General features: G+C 42.7%; 1 protein-coding gene and 1 long non-coding RNA gene across 2 annotated transcripts in view; one reads left to right on the top strand and one right to left on the bottom strand.

The window, feature by feature from the left end:
* The window catches only part of SV2B (synaptic vesicle glycoprotein 2B), a 190,110-nt gene that overhangs the window by 65,907 nt on the left and 108,735 nt on the right, over positions 1–15,468 (bottom strand). The window contains exon 2 of the mRNA XM_024232918.2: positions 1,538–2,381. Within this exon, the coding sequence (XP_024088686.1) occupies positions 1,538–1,988 (451 nt within the window). The 5' untranslated portion in view covers positions 1,989–2,381. The remainder of the gene's footprint in view (positions 1–1,537; positions 2,382–15,468) is intronic.
* On the top strand, positions 4,055–5,885 carry LOC129050199 (uncharacterized). The gene is made up of 3 exons (XR_008513780.1): positions 4,055–4,478; positions 4,561–5,428; positions 5,504–5,885. It is a non-coding gene; the product is annotated as an uncharacterized LOC129050199 (long non-coding RNA).

Below are 15,468 nucleotides of genomic sequence, written 5' to 3'. Positions count from 1 at the left end.
CTGTTTGCATATACTCTGTCTCTTTTGGTGCCCTCATGGTTTTATCTGACACAGTTCTAATCATTTTAAATGGCCCTTTAGTTAAACACAAACATGTACAGCCATTTTTAAGAGCCCCCAGGGACAATTCTTTATGCAGAGGTTCTTTATTTTATATCTCAATTTTATTTACAGTGGTCCTAAATCAGGGAATTGCAAACTGCAGCCCGCAGGCTAAATCTGGCCCACTGACCATTTTTTGTAAATGAAGTCTAATTGGAACACAGTCACGCCCATTTGTTTACATGTTGTTCAAAGCTGCTATTGTGCTACAGTGACAGAGTTGAGTGGTTGTGACAGAGACCATCTGGGTCTGCAAAGTCTACAATATTTACCATCTGGGTCTTTACAGAACTGTTTGCTAGCTCTTGCTCTATAGCAAGTATTGGGGACCTGAATTGCACCAGGTATTTCATAGAGACTGTCCCTACAGTAACCAAATAATTCTCTGTGTTTGTTAATGTCTGTTTGTTCAACTACATGCAAATTATTTGAGTGACAAAAGCTATTTTCTTCCCAGATCCTGAGCACAGAGTCTAGCATAAGGTAAACCAATAAAAAATATTTGTTGACTGAAGGAGCTGAATTGCCAGATAGATTTTGAGCTCTTGAGGGTCATAAGCATGTCCTGGTCTTGAATGAGAATTTGACTCATAGTTCTCATAACTACATGTTTGCTGCACAATTAATTTCACGGACTCTAAATTTAGAGGGTAGATACATTTTGCAGGACATTTGGTGACTAAAGACAAATGCTTGTCCATATGATGATGAATCTTTTCTACATCACACCATTTGTGCACATCCTCTCTCTAATTTCACAAATCCCCTCTGCCTCAGCCTGATGCTGATGCTTGGCTCTGATGGTGCTGATCTCTTAATTGATTTGCAAAGCTGGCCCTCTATCCTGCAGAATCCATCTGTGCTTCACAGCATGGTTCCCAACAGCCTGCAGGGACTCCACTGGTGTGCTCAAGCCCATCATCGTCCCCAGGGTATGTGGGCATTCAGCCTACTAACATTTATGTACATGAGAAACCAGGAACAGACACCATCAGATTCTGGAAAGACACAGAGAGAAGGACCAAGTGGAAGAGACCAGCCAGAGATCTCTTCCCAAATGTATTTGTCATTTGGACATGGAAGAAGGTTTAATTTGCCACTCCCATATTCGCCACTCCCAAAATGTATTTGTCATTTGGACATAGAAGAAGGTTTAACATGAAGAAGAAAGAAATCTGACTCTCAAGGAGGCAACAAAATCTGGAAAGCAAACTAAGAGCTCAGAAGTCAGGTAAACCTCAGTAGAAACCTAAGCTCCAATACTTATTAGCTGTGCAAACTTAAGCCAATCAATTGATTTCTCTAAGATAAAAATTCCTTAACAGCAAAATGGGTACATTGTGATATATTTAAAGTGCCTAAGAGTGACAGATACTAGATAAATTTTACTTCTCCTTCCCTTTCATTGGAGGGATCATTGGAAATTTCCACTTACCTAGCATTCCTTTTTTGGAACTGGACAGACACATGTCCTTCTCTGCACTGGGCAGGGCAAAACTCACCACGAACACTTCCACCCCATCAGCCATCAGGGCCAAACCCAAGACGAAAAAGAGGATCCACTGGAAGCGGCCATGGCCACACTCATCCATGATGGTCTCGTACTGGTGGGCCAACTGTTCCTCATCTTCCAGCCTCTCAGCCATCAGGTCTGTCTGGCCCCGAAGGCTGTCCATTCTGGAGGGCGCCATCTTGGCCTGCTTGGCCTTGACATCATCTGGGTGAGGGATACCCTGGTACTCGCCCTCATAGATCTCGTCTTCCTCATCATGGCCTTCGGTGACATCACTCTGTGCATCTTCTTCTGGGTTGGACTCATTGCCACGGTAATAGCCATCACTGGGAGCATAGCCCCCATAATTGTCCCGATACTTGTAGTCATCCATTCCTTGGTTCTGCGTCTGCCTGGTTGCCTCTTGAGCTATATCCCTCGCTCTGTGGTAGAGGTTTGGGCTATTTCAATAACCATCATTCATTAGGTAGGTTCAAATGTGAAATATGTTCATGTGACTTCTTAGGTGAAAGTCACACTCGTTTTCTCCCCCCTTTGTCTCTCAAATCAACCAGATTTGTGCAAAGACAACCTAAATATCCTTTTGCACTCGATGTCTGTTGGAAGTCTGGAAGGTTTCAAGCTCCGGTCTCCTTCAGAGACTCAGAAGTGTTGTGTAGGGAAGTGTTGATTAGAAATGGATCCAGCTGTTTTTCCTGACAGGGAGCGAGCAGGACTTGGCAGACTGCGTGCTGGCCTGATTTGTCCTGCCACTGAAGGTTATGCTCTGAGAACAGAGAAGGGATAGAGAAGAATGTTACAAAGGTTGAAATTCTAACAAAATACTCTCAGAATTAAGCCAATATATTTGGTAATGCCAATGCCTCATGCGTAAGGTGGGAGAAATCTTGATCAGACATTCAAATTTCTATCAACTGAATGAGGATTGAATCAGTGAGATGGAGGCTAAGGGAGAAGGAACCATGGTCAGAGAGGCCCTTTGAAGCTCTAATTGACCCATGAAATGGGTGCAGCAAACCAACATGGCACATGTATACATATGTAACGAACCTGCACATTGCGCACATGTACCCTAGAACTTAAAGTATAATAATAAAAAATAATAATAAAATAAAATAAAAATCTTATGCAAGAATGAAATATAAAGTGGTCAACGGATTTTCACTCTAAGACAATTTTGTGTTATGGATTTTCGGTTAGAACTTATCAAGCCTTTGGCAATAGTGGAGGCTATTACAGCTGTTTCTGCTACGAAAATGCCAGCTTTTCTAACTTTGTCATGAAGTGGCTGTACAATTTAACATCTAGAAATGTATGGCAAAAAAAAAATAGCCGGAAACATTTTTCTTGAATCCCAGCTTACTTTTGAGACTCAGCATTGTGGTTCAAAGGCCACTCTGTCCTCATATGAGGCTTAAACAGGCGGGAACAGGGGGCTGAGGATACAGCCAGATGACCTGGGTCTGAGACACAATTCTGCTGCACAATGGTCCATTTGACCACGCACGCATCTTTCCAAGCCTCAATTTTCTCCTGTATAAAATGGGATAACAGTAGTACTTAATTCATAAGGTTGTGCATAAAGTGCTTAGAATAGTGCCTGGTCTGCACGGGTAAATACTATTTAAGCCTTGACATGAGTGTTGCTTTTTTCCCCTAGTTCCAATTCTGGACACCAGGAGGCAATGTTGTCTAGAGCCAAGATCTCATCCTATATCCCAGTTCCAATCAGAGTCCCTCTGTTGACTCCTTTGCCCAGTGGATTCTCATTGTGCCTAGAATCTCAGGTGGCACAAGGCTTGGGGCCACCATTTATTGTGGCCTACTGTGTGCCAGAAAGTGTGCTAAGTGTATCACATCTCTTATCTGTAATTCTCACAACAGCAAATAAGAAAGAAAAAAATATCTGTATCTTCATTTGAGAGATAATCAAACTGTCTCAGAGTGGGTTAGTAACGCGATCAAGGTCACAGCACTAGGACCAGGTCACTGGTCCCAAAGCCAGCTCTTTCCAACGTCCTCATGCTTCCCAAATGCTATACCAAGAGATTGTCACATTAAATCACCTGGGGACCTTAAAAATACAGATTCCCAGAGCATAATGAAGAAGGGCTGGTTCAAGCTCAGAAATCCAGATTTGCACACAGCTCTCTCCAAACGGCTCTGAGGCCCCGCCTCACTGAGTAGCCCCTCAGGGCTAGGCGTCAGCCCCTCCTACACCCCCTACCCCACCCCAGTGCTCCCAGCTGCTGGACCCTCTGATAGGGATAATGCTCGAACCTCACACATTGAGGCTACCAGAGACTCACGCCCCAGGTCAAACCACCTGCCCACAGTACAGACCCCATCAACCTTTACAGGCCTCCCTGTCACACCTGAAATCCACTGTCCTTTCAGCATGCTCAGCAGATGTCACCTCACAAAGGATTGGATATACTTGTCCTCACCATGGCTACTTGACTCCTCCCTCTGCCCACAGCCCATCCCTGGGCCCTCTGCCCCATACCTGCTTCCTGGCCCTCCTAGTCTTCAGCCCTGGACAGACTCCAGCACTGAAACCCATCTGACTCAGACAACACAATGCATTTCCTTCTGAGAGGATGGAAACCAGTGGTTCTCAAACACTACAGGGTGAAGCAGCACTCCGAACATGGGTGGCTCAACAGAAATGCCAATTCCAGGACTCCTCCCTGAAAGACACTGAATCTGCAGGATAGGGGCAGGGCCCTGCAATCTGCGTTTTCCACCAACAACACAGGGAATCCAGGACTGCACTTTGAGAAACAGTGCCAAAGAAGCCAGCAAGAAATACTTACTAAGAAATGATTCGCACTCTACTCTTTCCGATTTTTCACCGTCTCCAGTAAGTAAATTTCTATTAGACCATGTTGGCCTGAACCATGTCAGATTAATATTCTTAATCTGTTTTTATTACATCTATTTAGGGACCACCGGAGGAATATAAGTCACATGTAAACAGCAGGAGAGTTTGCAGAGCGCTATAAAAACATGGAAAGAATGCCACCTGACTGAGATCTGGTGTGTTATTTCCATCCTGGGGGCCCTATAACAACGTCGTGAACCAGAAATGATAGACTTGCAATTCCAAAAGCACTTGTGGGACTCACCACCCAGGGCAAAGATTCTGGGAGCTGCTTTGCAGAAGGAAGTGGATCTTCGTCAAAACTAACTCCACTCACCTGATTCAGTTAAAAGAACTGCTGTGAATGTCAAATACAGTGGAGTAAAGGGGAGTCACTGTCCAGTGATTTTTCATTTCTATTTCATTTAAGAAATACAACTATTAATCATTTTCAATGGTACTGGCTGAATTGTGTCCCTATAGCATGAAGGTATGTTGAAGTTCTGACTGCTGGTACCTCAAAATGTGATCTTATTTGGAAATAGAGTCTTTCCAGAGGTAATCAAGTTAAGATGAGATCATTCGGATGGGTTCTAATCCAATATGACTGGTGTCTTTACAAAAGGACACAGAGACAGACATGCTCAAAAGGAAGACAACGTGAAGACCCTAGACAAATGCCATCTACAAGCCTAAGGCTTCCCAACCTGCAACAGATTCTCTCTCACAGCTCTCAGAAGGAATCAACTGTGTTGACACCCTGATTCTGAACATCTAAGCTCCAGAACTATGAAACAAATAAGTTTCAGTGGTTCAAACCATCCAACTGGTAGTATCTTTTATGACAGACCCAGGAAACGAATGCATTCAACAGGCCTAGTGTTTATCAAATAACAATATCAAACAGCTATGATGAAACAACCACAAGTACAACTGAATTGAGTACTAAGGTGAGCATTTTATAAGCAATACCTCATTTATTCTTACAGCCAATAGTAAAACAAGATTATTCTCTTTATTCACAGATTAAGAAACTGAGGACTAAGAAGATTGGAGAATGTGCCCAAATTAACACAGAGAATCAATATCGGGCTTGGATTTGAAATCCATGTTCAAACAGAATGTTAGGGATGATACAGAGTGAAAGAAACTAAGATGCCAAGAAGACAAGTCAAGGTCACACACTGAGTCGTTGGCAGAGCTCACATTGACATTGAGCTTCCAACTCTTTGGTTAGGGTTTGCTCACCCATCCTCAACAAACATGTCCTGGGATCTTGATGCTGAAGGCATTACAGGACTATGACATGACTTGATCCCCATTCTCAGAAGATCTACCCCTCATGAGAGAGTTAGATTAAAACAACACAAAGCATCGTGTGGTAATAAAAATTACAATCGATTATTAATAATAGTATCTTTCATTTATTGAATACTTGCCTTGAGGCTTTGTGCCAGCTACTGTGCTAAGTTTACCATGTGCTTTACATCTTTTAACCTGCACAACGACTGTATGAGGTGGGACTATTATTGCTCCCCTTTTACAGAAAATAAGACTGAGGTTGAAGAACTTAGATAGATGACATAGGGCCACAGATATTTGTTCTCCAAGGGGTTCCAAAGGAAGGAGGGATCCTAGGGGCTGGGATCTGCTGAAATAGTATCCTAGAGGTAGTGGGGACGTCCAAGGGCAGGAAAGGGCTCAGAGAAACAAACAATGGAGAGGAAGGCATGGCAGGCTGGAGGACAACGCTATGTAGAGGTATGGAGGCAGGATGGCTTTGCTTGTCTTGGCAGCAATGAAGAGACCAGGTGGCCTACAGCAGTTGATCCAGGAGTGGGAGGTTATGGGAGATATGATGCAGAAGGAAACAGAAGTCAGTCTGAATACCCTGCTCAGGGTTTGAAATTTTCTTTGAGAAAAGAGAGCCAGTGAAGGTTGTTAAACTGGACACAGCAGTGCAGTGCAGCAGGGCAGGGCTCTGGAAAGATCCTCCTGGTGGGGATGTGCTCCTGGTTTTTAATAAAAAATCTAACGGCAATGAAACCAGGTAGAAGCTTTCATGTATGCACGTGTGTGTGTGTGTGTGTGTGTGTGTGTGTGTGTGTCTGCATGCTTGGTAATAGTCCAGAGGTGAGGTGAGGCCTGGACAAAGGTGGTGGCCATGGGGCTGGAAGGACAGACACAAGGGGACTCCCACAAGAGAACAAGTGGTGCATTTCCTATCAGGTGGGAAGGAAAGGCCGAGAGTGACTAGAACAATGATGACCCTAAGGAGCCAAATTCTGGACTGGAAATCTTTCCAGCATCCTATAATTCCTGTGTAATGAAAATTTTAAAAAAATATTTTTTCAGGCTGATCCACCTTTTTGGTATGATTATGGGACGTACAACAGAGACTCTGGTCTCAGAGGGTCCAGGTTCCAATCCTGACTCTGCCACATCTACTCCCTGCGTGCAAGCTCCTAACTGCTCTTTGCCCCAGCTTCCTGATCTGTGAAATGGTTATCGTAGGGTCCTTGTGAGAATTCAGCTGAGACCATCCATGAAGAGGGCTCAGCACAGTGTCTGGTACAGATGTGATCAATTTAAATCTGATCTAATAGCTATTATTGTTGTTGTCATCATAATTATTGTCTGGGCATGAGGGCTCACACCTGTAATCCCAGTATTTTAGGAGGCTGAGGTGGGAGGATTGCTTGATTCCAGGAGTTTGAGACCAGCCTGAGCAACATGGTGAAACCCTGTCTCTACAAAAAAATACAAAAAGGCAGCCAGGCGTGGTTGCACACACCTGTAATCCCAGCTCCTCAGGAGGCAGAGGAAGGAAGATCACTTGATCCCAGGAGGTGGAGGTTGCAGTGAGCCAAGATCATGTCACTGCACTCCAACCTGGGTAAAAGAGAGAGACCCCCGTCTCAAGAAAATAAAATAAAATAATAAAAATGAAAAATAAAAATTATGATTATTATCTAAGTATTGACAATTAAAATGTAGCCAAGTTCTAAGCTTGAGCCCAGCCTCATGCCCCATGAGATTGGGGCCCATCAGGGCTGGGCTAGGAAGCCACCTACAGAGAAAAACAAACTAACATTGAGTTACTCATAAAAACAACTACCTCCCATGCTGCTAACCTCTTAAGCATCCTCCTTTAACTTTTACACTCTATTAGCCTCTGCATCTATGCTATATGACTCAAAATCATTGTGCAGCAAACTCTTGCTTATTACTAAATATCACAGGGAACAAAGTTAAAAATATTATAATCAAATGATGCAATACTTCCCAAAATCTGTTCTGTAGAGCATTAGGCCTTTAATATTCTCCTTTCAGTGAAAAATAGAATTCCAAGAGCAAGTAAGTTTGGGAAACACTGCATCTTCTATTCACTATTCTCTTTCAGAAATTCACAATGCACATTGCTATATTAAAGGCTATGAGAAGACCTGAATAAAAACCTGCTTAACCCCACAGTGAGATATCACTACACATCCATTAGAATAGCTCTAATCAACAGACAGACAGTAGCAAGTGTTGGCTAGAATGTGATGAACTGGAACCCTCAGAAACTGACAGTGGGCATGTAAAATAGCCTTTGGAAGATAGTTTGTCAGTTTCTTAAAATGTCAAACATATACTTACCAAATACCCCAGCAGTTCCATTCTGAGAATCTACCCAAGATAAATAAAAATATATGCCCACACAAAGACTTGGACACAAATGTTAATAGCAACATTATTTATAATTGCCCCAAACTGGGAACAGTACAAATGTCCACCAGCTGATGAATGGATAAACCAAGTGCAGTGCAATGAAATACTGATTAGCAACAAAAAAGAAACAAATTAGTGATACAAACTACAACCTGGGTGAACATTATGTCAAATGAAAGAAGCTAAACACAAAAGACCACGTGTCGTATGATTCCATTTAGATGAAATATCCAGAATATGCAAATCCACAGACAGAAAGTAGATTAGTGGTTGCCCAGAGCTGTGGGTGACAGTGGGGAATGATTGTAAGTAAACTTGAGGCAATTCAGGGGCGTGGGGAGGGTGTTGATGGGAATGTTCTAAAACTGGATTATAGGGATGATTGTACAATTCTATGAATTTACTAAAAATCATCAAATTGAACACTTACGATGAGTGGATTTTATGGTATATAAAATATACCTCAATAAAGCTGCTGCCCCACTCCCAAAAAATATTTAACCTATTAAAATCAGTGTTTCCCACTATCATGGGCTTCTTTTTCCTTGGAATTCTCATTAACATCCATGGAATATAGGCTGCTCTAAATAAAGTTTTTTTCACTAGAATCTAAGCTCCATTCATCCCAGGATTTTGTCATGTCTTAAAAACCCATTTGGCAAGCATCCTGGAGTCTGTTTGCATGAGGGACCAAGAGCTTCCTATTGGAAGAGAGAATTACAGAGCACATCTTGGTCATAAGCCCAGTAGGAAGGATAATTCTGAACCTCTTCACCAGGCTTTGTCCAATCTTGATGGTGTATCAAGAGCCCAGAATGTGCCCAGGTGCAGCGGCTAATGTCTGTACTCTCAGCACTTTCGGAGGCCAAGTTGGGTGGATCACCTGAGACCAGGAGTTTGAAACAAGCCTGGGCAACATGGAGAAAGCCCATCTCTAAAAATCATACAAAAATTAGCTGGGTGTGATGGTGCACACCTGTAGTGCCAGCAACTAGGGAGGCTGAGGCAGGGAGGATGGCTTGAGTGGCTTGAACCCGGGAGGCGGAGGTTGCAGTGAGCTGTGAGCATGCCACTGCACTCCAGCCTGGGTGACAGAGAAAGACCATGTCTCAAAAAAAAAAAAAAAAAAAAAAAAAAAGAAAAGCAAGCCCAAAATATAGCAACTCTGGTGTGAACAATAACAAAAGATGGTTCCCTTAGCCAAGATACCAGTATCCTCAGGGCCCACCCATAGAGAGCGAGCACATCTGGTGGTCCCTTTAGCAGGAGTCAGTAGCATCTATGACTTCACTTGCAGTCAGCTTTGGCAAGAGATTCACCCCAGTGAGTCAGGGCAGAAGAAGAAAATGGCAGACATCCCATGCTTAGAAGGACTGGATACCCTTGGGTACTCCTGGAACTATTTGGCAGGAATTCGGTGGACACTGAGGCATTTATAGGGACAAAGCCCGAGAAAATATTACTTGAGAACCTTATTGTAATTCTATTTTATATAAAGAAAGAGAAGATTCAACACACTTAGACGGGTACTAATGAGATATTCATATGTGTCAGCTTTTTGGAAAGGGGTGAGGTTCCAGACACACTCCCCCAAAATTTGGCACCTTGGCATTTGAGAAAACAGCAGAAGCGTGAGGGGCTTTCTGTCCTTCCCCTTGCCCTTCTCCCCTGAAGCAGATTGTAAAAATGTGTTCTGACTTTCCTCTAAAGTAGGTCATAAAATCTTCATTCCAGAGGTGCCCACCCTATACCTAAAGAAAAAGAACATCCTTATCTCTGAAGACACAGGGACACAGAGATGAACCTGAGCAGACAGGCCTTGGTAAATTCCCCCAGCTCATTCTCATGAGACCATGCCCTTTTGTCCTCCAATCATATTGCTGCACAACCGTCCAGAACAACAAACAGTTCCCCTATTTTTGGGGGGAGTCTTCATTTCTGAAGGCTCCCATGTCACATAAAACTTATATTAGATAAATTTGTGTGCTTTTCTCTTGTTAATCTGTCTTTTGTTATAGGGGTCTCAGCCACGATCCTGGCAACGATAAGAACGAATACCTTTTACTTTAGTTCCCATCCTAATTGAGATGGTCATAGCAATAGTGAGTACTGAGTGAGGGCATGGGACTCTGTACAAAATAGAGTCTTTTGTGTTAGAGAAAGTCCACCGGACTACTGGAGACAGGACCCGAATCATAGTCCCATCCCTGCCATAAAGGCACTGAGGGAGCCTGAATGAAGTCACTCACCTTCTGGGGTTCTCAGCTCCTCGCCTCTCAAGCGAGGGACTGTTCTGGATGATTTCTAAGACCGTATCTAGCCATCTGACTCAATATTTTCTCATATATCTGTGAAAATGCTTTGAAGCATCTAAGTAATATATAATAACAGAATTATCATTATGTTAGAATATGACAAGATAATGTCTCTTTCGAGTTAAGAGCAACATTTACAAACTAGCCATTTGTTTTGGCAATTTGGTGGCTGTTTATTCTTTTTTATTATTATTATACTTTAAGTTCTAGGGTACATGTGCACAACTTGCAGGTTTGTTACATATGTATACATGTGCCATGTTGGTGTGCTGCACCCACTAACTCGTCATTTACATTAGGTATTTCTCCTATTGCTATCCCTCCCCCCTCCCCCCAAACATTTAGAACTACTCCAGAGGTCCCATGGCATTGCACACGTATTTCTATTATCATATTATACTGGAATTATTGGTGTCTCTTTGTTTATGTGTCTCTCTCTGCCAGGAGATTGTGGGCAGGTCCAAGATAGATAAAGCACTGAATTTTACTTATCTTTGAGTCACCAGAACCAAACAGAGTCTTGAACATAGAAGATTCTCGAAAAATGTTGGCTTAATGAACACAGTTAATAGTTATTCAGGGCCAGGTACAGTGGCTCACACCTGGAATCCCAGCACTTTGGGATGCTGAGGCGGGCGAATCATTTGAGGTCAGGAGTTCAAGGCCAGCCTGGCCAACATGGCGAAACCCCATCCCCACTAATTAGCTGAGCGTGGTGGCACGTGCCTGTAATCCCAGCTCTTCAGGATGCTGAGGCAGGAGAATCACTTGAACCTGGGAGGCAGAGGTTGCAGTGAGCTGAGATCATGCCACTGTATTCCAGCCTGGGCAACAGAGCAAGGCTCCATCTCAAAAAAAAAAAAAAAAAAAAAAAAAAAGGTAGTTATTCAGTGCCTTGCTGATGTTGAAAATGGCCCATGAGACAGAATGCCCTGCCTTGAATAAACAGATGAACTGGTTTAATGCTATGCTTTACTTTTGTTAAAAAATATATATATACAAGTTAAATTGTCAGGTACAGTGGCTAGCACTTTGGGAGGCCGAGGTGGGCAGATCACCTGAAGTTGGAAGTTCGAGACCAGCCTGACCAACATGGAGAAACCCCGTCTCTATTAAAAATACAAAATTAGCCAGGCGTGGTAGCACATGCCTCTAGTCTCAGCTACTCAGGAGGCTGAGGCAGGAGAATCACTTGAACCCGGGAGGTGGAGGTTGCCACGAGCCGAGATCGCACCATTGCACTCCAGCCTGGGCAACACAGCAAGACTCCACCTCAATAAACAAAAAACAAAAAAAAGAAAGAAAATGTACAAGTTAAATTAAAAGTTCAGTTCTTTGGACACACACAGAGCCATTTACTTTCTCACTTGCCTGTAGTCCTTCTATTTACATCCACAAGTTCCCAGCTAAGATTGCTGGGAGTGCAGTGGTTCTACCGACTGACTGCTTGAGTTACTTGTTATCAACTTTCTGACCATAAAATATGTTTTAACCACCTGTGATGCTTCCTGAAATACCCTGCTTGATGTTTCTGGGGTAGATTACATCAACCCGTGGGCTGAAAATACCAGGGCTTATTTGGCTGGCATGGGAGACAGTGTTCTTTGAGGCTTCTAACAATTGCTGCACTCGCCCCACTTAGAACAGTGTTGGTCCATGAGTATTACATTAAAAATACTTCTTTCTTCTCAGCTGAATCATCCGTCTATTTTCTATTTTGCTAAAACAGAAAGCTAGTTTTCAAGGTGGGAGAAACAATTGGTTATGAAATAAGAACCAAACCCTGCGAATTTTTTTGCTGGAGAAAAAAACAAATACTTTAAAGTAATACCAAATACTTCAAAGTAACATCAGACTTAGTCTGAATTTTCATAATGGTTTTTAGTTTTAAATACAAATGCAGAACAATAATTTATGGAGAAGTACGTTTGTCAAGACATTATTTATTACATCAACCCTTGAAAACAAGCCATACGTCACATAACAAGGGTTAGGTAAATAAATATTAAGATATTTGTAGAGCTAAATCTTATGGGAATATAAGAAACATGTTTTTGAATGACTTTTTAAGATAAAAAGAGAAAATGATGACACTATAATACCAGGTAAAAATGCTAGGTAGAGCATGTATTTATTGTTATACTAATAGTATCCATAATATTATATGAATATGTATTTATACTATGCAAATATTTCTGGCAGGATGATCAGTTAAGATGTTAATGTTTGCCTATTACCCCTTGAAAAGTGTATTTTCTCTGTCTCTCCGTTCCTCTGTGTTCCAAAACCTAGCCCGTATTTGTTTTCTAGTGTGGTCCTTAAACCACCTGCAGGAGAGAACCACCTGGTGTTAGCTAAATGCAGGCGCCTGGCTCCCATCCCAAAACTGCTAAAAGAGAAGGAAGAGAGAAATACGCTTTATCTCCAAGCTCCCAAGGTAATTTTTGTGCTCACTCAAAATCAAGAACCTCTGGCCTAAGCTCTTTTTACCCCAGGAAACAGTTTTGTTGTGATTCAAGTGCAAGGCCAAAGAAGACCTCACCCAAGCCTTCAGACAGTTAATTAGCTCTTTGCAGGAGCTAAGCTGGTAGGGAAGGGGATGAGAGGCTGGTGCTTGGACTTGTGGAGATGCCTAACCAAGAGGACAAAGACTCCTGGACGAAGGAATATGAGCTCTCCGAGAGGAGACAGAACCTGTCCCTCCTGCAGGCAGCGCTCCGGATGTGGGATAGCTATGGGATGCCTGCGAAGGCCGTTACCCTGCAGCCCTGGGGTCAGCAACAATGGTCCCAGCCTGCAGTACGACTGGTAAACAGAATCAAGAATCACTGAGCAGCGTCTCTTGTAGTTTATCCAAAACAGAACTGCCTGGCAGATGGCAGAAGGCTTGCTCCTGAAGGCAGCATTGAGGAGCAGAAAGAAGGAGGAGAACCACTGTGGCTATAGCCATGGACTAAGGAGTCAAGCACACCCCCCACAACTGTTTGGGGACCACTTAAATAAGTGAGCCAGTGGAATGGGGAAGGAAGCCCTAACAAAGACCAATTATGGGCAGCTTGCCAATCCTACTTTGATTTGATTTCATCAGTAAAATAATTGTTAATGATATTTCTTGCCATACAGCGGCTGTTGTAAAGCGAATTCTTGCCCTTTGCATTTCTTTACAGATACCAGCTCTGCCACTCGCAAGCTCTATGAATCAGAGCAGGTTCCTGAACCTTAAGCTTCAGTTTCTTCATGTGTGAAATGAGGATAATAAGGATTTCTATTCATTGCGTTGTTATGAGAATTAAATGAGTTGACATTTTCGAAATGTTTGGCACAGTGTCCATCACCAAGAAAGAGCTCAATAAAAATAGCTATTGTTATATAAACACACACACAGATACGCCTTTCTACGTATTCCCTAATTCCTGCAGAGATGCATACCACACTCTAAAGGACGACAAGACCCTTAACCTCACTCCACAAGCAGCAAATCTGAGGCCTTCTTGGGTGAGACCCTCTGGTTTTTTAGCACTTCCACTCTGCTGGAACCCTGCCCTGAATCCCCATCCCCAGGTTAGGGTCACCACTACCCCACTCCACCAGTCCATGCCAGCTCCCTCCTCTAGAGATCCGGAACCGGTCCACTTCCCAGTAGTCATGAGCTGATATTTTGTTCCCATATGACTGATTTCCAAGTTAAGTGTTTCCCAAAGTGGAAGATGCTACCTTTGATGGTATCTGACATGACTTCAAAAGGCGTTTGAACATACCATTCAATAACATTGAATCACATAGAGAAATGGTGATTCCATTTGCAGGGTTCTTTCAATCCCTTTTGATTGTCAAGGAAAAAGCCTCCTTTTGGGGGCCAGCACAGCTCTACCACTTCCTTGCTAACTTGTTAATTGTCCTTTTGTATGAAATGAAAACAAGACTCAGGTTCAGAGCCTTTAAAGGGAACAGTATCTGGCTACCGTCAATAACATAACACTGTATTATTTTTACTGTCTTTTTTTTATAGTAACCCTATATTTACAGGAGTGGTATAGTATCTTTACTAAATGAATGCAGTCAGTTAGTAAAAATGACCTGAATTTTTAAAATTAAGTAAGAGGAGTACAGGAGGTGGTATATGATCTTTGCCAGGGACATGGTAAAAATTTTGAGGATTACAGATGAATTATGGACATTGGGCAAAGACCACCCAGACAGGAAGTGCTGCCTTCGAGGTGGAGAAAAAGTAGCACTTTCTGAGTTGAGCACTTTAAATTTATCATCTCATTTCAACTTCACAACACTAGGAGATACATACCTTTACCTTTGTATTCCATAGATAACTAAGGCTCAGAGAGGTTAAGTCACTTGCCAAGGTCACACAGCTAGTAAGTTCAAGAGTCAGGATTCAAACTCACCTCCTATACCAAACTGCCTCTACTACACCCTTACTGCATCTCCCACTGCCAGATAGGTATCTCACTGGAAAGTAACACCAGCTTGAGGAAAAATTAAATGTGCCCATGAGTCTATTGGTCCTATTGGGAAGCCAACTTAGAGCCCCACCCTTGGCATCCTGACTTCCTCTATTCTCTCTCTTTTTTATTTTTTATTTTTGTTTATTTATTTTTCTGAGACAGGGTCTCACTCCATCACCCAGGCTGGAGTGCAGTGGCACGATCTTGGTTCACTGCAACCTCCACCTCCCAGGTTCAAGTGATTCTCTTGCCTCAGCCTCCCAAGTAGCTGGGATTACAGGTGTGAGCCACCACGCCCAGCTAATTTTTGTATTTTTTTTTTTTTTAGTAGAGACAGGGTTTCACCATGTTTGCCAGGCTGGTCTCAAACTCCTGGCCTCAAGTGATCCACTTGCCTCAGCCTACCTTAGTGCTGGGATTACAGGCTTGAGCCACCATGCTCAGCCTCTCTTTTTAAAGTCACTTTCTTTTTTAAAATATTTTTTTCTTTTCCTTATTTTT

Source organism: Pongo abelii, chromosome 16 (genome assembly GCF_028885655.2).
Source record: "Pongo abelii isolate AG06213 chromosome 16, NHGRI_mPonAbe1-v2.0_pri, whole genome shotgun sequence".
Classification (NCBI taxonomy): Eukaryota; Metazoa; Chordata; class Mammalia; order Primates; family Hominidae; genus Pongo; species Pongo abelii.
Note: the sequence above shows the minus strand (reverse complement) of the source record. Positions and strands in the feature narration are given on the sequence as shown.